The 5,958-nt window shown below is 41.3% G+C and overlaps 1 protein-coding gene across 1 annotated transcript; it reads left to right on the forward strand.

The window, feature by feature from the left end:
• Nucleotides 1-604: 604 nt before the first annotated feature.
• LOC124708334 (UDP-galactose/UDP-glucose transporter 5-like) lies at nucleotides 605-5,668 on the forward strand. Its single transcript, XM_047240006.1, has 11 exons — nucleotides 605-739; nucleotides 1,685-1,798; nucleotides 1,875-1,967; nucleotides 2,045-2,110; nucleotides 2,610-2,708; nucleotides 3,463-3,542; nucleotides 4,024-4,136; nucleotides 4,475-4,563; nucleotides 4,902-4,988; nucleotides 5,076-5,144; nucleotides 5,244-5,668. Exons 1-11 carry the CDS (start codon nucleotides 605-607, stop codon nucleotides 5,358-5,360), a joined length of 1,062 nt encoding a protein of 353 aa, XP_047095962.1. The 3' UTR covers nucleotides 5,361-5,668.
• The last annotated feature ends 290 nt before the right edge of the window (nucleotides 5,669-5,958 follow it).

A 5,958-nucleotide genomic window follows, 5' to 3' on the forward strand; every position in this document is an offset into this window, starting at 1 on the left:
AATGCCGGCTGCCATTTTTAGGGCAATAAACCCATGATACCCCATTGTGGATATCGTGGTAAGAAAAAACCTCAACTCCAACCCTCTCCATCAACCTCCTGAAATGTAGGTAGATAATAGAGCCTCCCTCTTTCCTCCCAAATATCCCGAATATCACCAATTGGAATGAGACTTCCTCTCTGCCGTCCGTCGCTGCTCACAGGAGCTCACGCCCGCTCGATGGAGACCATCAAAGTTCAACATAGATCACAATCGGAGGTCAGCCCTATCCCTTGAACACCAAACCCTATAAGCCTAAAAAAAACAACCCAATAGTTTAGTAGCCATGACATCTCAATCTTATAAGTTTAATATTTCTATATATACTTCTCTTATCCTATGAATCAAAGTGCCCTAGCATGGAGAGTAGAAGATCCAACGGCCCGACTATTTCCCAAATAAAACTGGTAAAAGCTACTGCACGGGGTCCGGTGACTGCTACCCCACACGCCGCACGCGGCACGCCGGAAAGCGGAGGAGGCGAGTCAGCTCCGCCCCGCGCTCTCCCGCTGCCATCAATCGATCGCCGGAGCTAGGGTCCCCTCCCGGATCTACCAGTTTCGCCATGGCGGACGAGGCGGCGCTGCCGGTGGCGGCGGCGGCGGGGAGGGACAAGGACGAGCGCCGCCGCTGGCTGTCCCGGTGCGCGCTCGCCGTCGTCGGCATCATGAGCACGCTCCTCGTCTACGGCGTCCTCCAGGTCCGCCCCCTCCCCTCGCCTTCGCCTCCTGCTCCGTTCGATTCACACGTGCCCAGTTTATCCACCGAGGAGTGTGTGTGTGGTAGCGGGGGATCAGTAGCGATCTATTCGTGCATGTTCTTCGTTCCGGGCAAGATTCACGATTCGAAATGTTGAGACGGCGCTTCCCAGTGGCGCCGATTCCATTTCAGATGCTTCGGGTTGTGAGAGGGGACTTTAGTACTGTTAGTATTTGGGGGATGAGCGGTCATGTCAGTTCCCTCTGCGAATCAATGCTTAGCATGAAGTATTCAGTGAAAGATATCTCAGTGATCGATACAGCCGTAGGGAAGTTACGCGTGTCCTGAAGTTCAGTTCAGACAGTAAAAGGGTACTTTGGAGTATTCTTCCTTTCACTCCTTTTAGCACTTCCGTTTTTTTCTCAAATCCAGATGACAAGTATACTCTTCATGATAGTTTTCTTAAATTTGAGCATCTGTACTTGTGTTTTCATTCGCTGTTCAAACTGGATGCTGTTCATGAACAACCCAGTGCTGCCCAGCTGGTTACTCAGCACTAGTTACTTCTACTAAATAGGGTATTCACACATGACCTTGGTGATGTACAAGCACTACCACCACAGTTTTTTACTCCCTCTGCTCCTATTTGTAGGGCATATTAGGTTTTGTTAAGACAAGGCTTTGGTCAAGAATTACTTCCAATAGTTTCTTCTTCACAAGTAGTATTTGCTGATAATTGTGATTCTGTATCAGATAAACCACATGTTAATCGAGTAATTCATCATCAGACCATGCTTAGCGAAACCTAATATACCCTACTAATAGAAATGTAGGGACTACCAGTTAACTGTTCTTTAGCTAACTTGAAAAGGTCATGTTTCTATTTTCCCGTGTGTGCATTACCATAATCACTAAATCGAGGGGTTTTCGTTTCAATGTTATGCAGGAAAAACTCATGAGAGTTCCCTATGGAGAAGAGAAGGAGTTCTTTAGATACTCGCTTTTTCTTGTTTTCTGTAACCGTATCACCACGTCCTTGGTGTCTGCACTCGTGTTGCTGGTATGGAATTTCCTTTGTTCTTATACTTCAACGTATCTGACTGTGTTAGACTCTTAAGTTGTGTATGTTCATGCAGTCGAGTAAGAAATCCACGGACCCGGTGGCTCCAATCCAGAAATACTGTGTTGTCTCCTTATCAAACATACTGACCACAACTTGCCAGTACGAGGTTATATATTGGTTTCGTATATCTGCTCTTGTTGGTTCATATTTCTTTTATACATAATACTTGCGTGATTGTTTCAGGCCCTCAAGTACGTCAGTTTCCCTGTTCAGACGCTTGCCAAATGCGCAAAGATGATCCCTGTCATGGTAATATATTCTGTGCTGTAACCTGCAATCTAGTTTTATTTTCATGCATCTTCATTGTCTGCTAGAAGAGTACAGTTTTATGTACCAGTTTACTTTCCAGTTAATAAATACTGATTGATGCAAGTAATTAAACTGTACATAGGCTAGTTGGGTGCTAATCGTAATTTGAGCCAATCTGAATGTAGTGAATGTTAAAGAGATTTAAAAACAGTTGCTAATTGTGTAAGCGTTACCGTGCAAGCTGATTCTGAGATCCTTTGACTGTGCCTCTGTGTAATGTTACCATTTTGTCATCTTTTCATTCATCTATTTTGTACATGTTAAAGCATAGAAAATTAGAATTGTGTGTGTGAAACTGTGAACCATATGGAATTCGTATATCTGACATGTTTTATTCTCGTGTTCCGTAATTTATATATTTTGATTGCCATTCCTTTATATCGAGAGTTCAAGATGTTGCCTTGTTCTGAAAATTATCTGACTTTTGATTGATTGGTAGATTTGGGGCACAATAATGATGAAAAAGAAGTATGGTGGGAAAGATTACTTCTTTGCAGTCATTGTGACCATGGGCTGCTCATTGTTCATTCTATTCCCGGTAATCCAAATATCTTAACTATTTCCCCTGTATTATTTAGCATCACAGGACTGCACACTGCATGATTTTTCAGTAATGGCTAAAGCTTGTCTTGGAGAATGGAGAAGAAATTTGAGTAATTATCAATACTGCATTTACAAACCACATACTATTACCAATACTGCATTTACAAACCACATATGATTTATTTAGTATACATGCTAGGTTGGAATTAAAGGATGGAGATGAGGATTATGTCAACTTCCATGCACTAGCCAATGAAACCAAAAGTCTGAATTCGGAATTTTGGTTGCGTTGGCTAGTGCATTAAAAAAGTTGACATGGTATCAGAGCAAAGGTGTTGCTTTCAAGTCTCGGCTTTCGCAATTTATTAAAAATTGCTCGTCTCCCCCTTCTGTCCACGTATAGGCCTTCTTGAGTCATACATAGATTCTTCTGTTCGCTTGTAGGCCTCATCGAGCCACATGTGAGAGGGGGGTGTTACAGTATATGTGTATTACCTAGCCCTTTCCATTAGTTTGGACTTTTGGTTGCCTTGGCTAGTGCATGAAACTTGACAGGTTTAAGCTTCCCTAATGAACTATCTTAGGCAACATTTTTGGTCACAGGGTTGTTGGAACTTATAATGTTTAGTCAATGCACCCGTGAAACCCTTTTATATTTAAGAATTGTGCCTGTAAATTTTATGGCATGCTGAGCTTTACGGGTTCCTTCTAAAGTGATCCCTTTTGCTTTATTGTCTTCATGGATGCAGGCGTCAATGGATGTTAGTCCACTCAATAGAGGCAGAGAAAGCACTGTTTGGGGTGTTTCACTCATGCTTGGTTATCTTGGGTACAACTTCTTCTCATGTATTTTAATTCTTTGCTAAGAAGATAAGAAATAATATTTGAATTCATGACACACTTCAATGGTAGATCAGTTTGTTATTTCACAGCTCTATTTGACATGTAAGTCTACTTTTATTTGCACTAATGATTGCATGCTATATTCTGAATGTAGTCAGTAGTTGGCATTCTAGAGCTATATGCCTATATGTATTGCTATGACTCATTGAGTATCTGTACTATGGAGGAGGCGTGTTACTATAACTTTGGAAGCTTTATGATTCTATAATGTATCAAACATTAAAATAGGCAAAACCAACTTGCATTTGAAATCCCACTGGCCATAAGTCATAATACTATAGGGTGTGAGTATGGGTGAATTGGTGCACTATTGGCCTATAAGGTTTATTACATCATTTCTTTAGATTGGCTTTCACACTCAGGTTACTATGTAATATGGTCTAACTTCATTTTCTTTGAATTTCTAGATTTGATGGTTTCACAAGCACCTTCCAAGATAAGCTCTTCAAAGGGTATGAGATGGAAATACACAACCAAATATTCTACACGACAATGTGCTCTTGTGTTATTAGCTTGAGTGGTAATTGCTTACGCAAATGGTTACTTTCCTTGTCTTTTGATGTCCTGCACTACCTTTGAAGTCAAATTTCAAATTTATAACTGAACCTACACTTTTGTACTATCATGAATCTGTCGAAGTTTCTTTACTGGTGATTCTGTCTAAAGTCAAATTTCAAATTTATAACTGAACCTACACTTTTGTACTATCATGAATCTGTCGAAGTTTCTTTACTGGTGATTCTGTCTAAAGTCCTCTATTAATCTGTGAACTTAGTCTGTTAGACTTACACTATACAATACACTATTAAAAGTTGCCATGAATGATTTTATTTCTCTGTTATTTTGTTCCTTTTACAGGACTTATTCTCCAGAATCATCTCCTTCCAGCTGTGGACTTTATGGTTCGTCATCCAGATTGCTTCTATGACGTCCTAATCCTATCCACTGTAAGATTTACCTTTTATTTCTTTAATTAGAGTGCAATGTGCCTGCTCCTTTTTTACCAAATGAACCACTGGAGATTATAGTATAAAGCACGTCAACATAAGTCTGTTAAATATATGTGGATGCTGAGACAATATCATATTAGGAGATGCAAAGAAACTGAGAATAAATACTTCGAGATTTTCTTTCAGTTGCAGAACATGAAATCTAGGACAAGTTGCACTTGATATTGCAAATTTGCGCAATTGCATACTCACAAATTGGATCTACACCGTAATTGTTTAAATAGTGGACCCAAGTTATCTTTCTGCCGTGACATTTAAATTCCATGTTTGTCCAGGTTGCAACAGCTAGCCAGTTCTTTATATCTTACACCATTCGAACATTTGGGGCTCTCACATTTGCTACAATCATGACAACTCGACAGGTAGATACAGTTCTCACCAGTGTCACGTACTTGCACTTATATTATTGGACCATTTGCTCACAGAATTGGTACAAAATGTTTTCGCAGTTGGTGAGTATACTACTGTCGTGTGTTTGGTTCGTGCACCCCCTCAGTTGGATGCAGTGGGTTGGGGCTGTAAGTCATCTGTCCCCTTTTCGTCAGTCATACTGTATATTAACGATCATTTCTTTGTGTTCATTTCAATAATAATCGACATTCCATGCTAATAACCAGGCCATTGTATTTGGAGCCCTGTACGCGAAAAGTTTCTCGAGAAGCAAGCCACAGAAGGCAGCGGTTGCAAGCTCATCGTCGCAAGGCTCTATACCGAATTCGGCTAACAATAGTTGACAAGAAATAACATAGGAGTACTGAAGACTGGTCTACCGGACACAAAATTTCCGTGTTCGAGACGGATGTCATCCTGACGAGTTAACTCGGCGGAGCATGCATATCCTAGAGTCATGCCTCAGCTCCTGGTCAACTAGAAGGAGCTCTGAAGGCTAGCTGAAGGTCCATTTAGGTTTAGGATGCAAAAGAGAGTGGTGATTTTGACGAGGCTTATGAAGCCATTCTGTGTTAGCTAATATACCATGTGTGGGTGCGTCACAGCCTGCGTTGCTTGCTATACACTGTAAAATTGCCTTTTTATCGACCCACAAGAGGGTTTACTAGTAGTATCTTTATGTCCGCCTGATAATCGTTTTCACTTAAGGTTATTACTTACCGTAGTTGTACTTACACGAATTAGAGTCGGTTTAGTTTTCTAATCACCTCCGTCACACGCACACCCACGTGTACGCTGTCACCGAATCCTGGTGCTAGACCGGCCCTGCTTCCAACATGACTACTTCTGGATACAAAAGGTCAAACTGGTAAGGCCTCTGGTGATCATCAGAAACAAATAGCCGAGGCTTGCGACGTCTGCGAGGAAGATCAAATATAAGCA

The sequence above is a fragment of the Lolium rigidum genome, chromosome 4 (assembly GCF_022539505.1).
Source record: "Lolium rigidum isolate FL_2022 chromosome 4, APGP_CSIRO_Lrig_0.1, whole genome shotgun sequence".
NCBI classification, from domain to species: Eukaryota; Viridiplantae; Streptophyta; class Magnoliopsida; order Poales; family Poaceae; genus Lolium; species Lolium rigidum.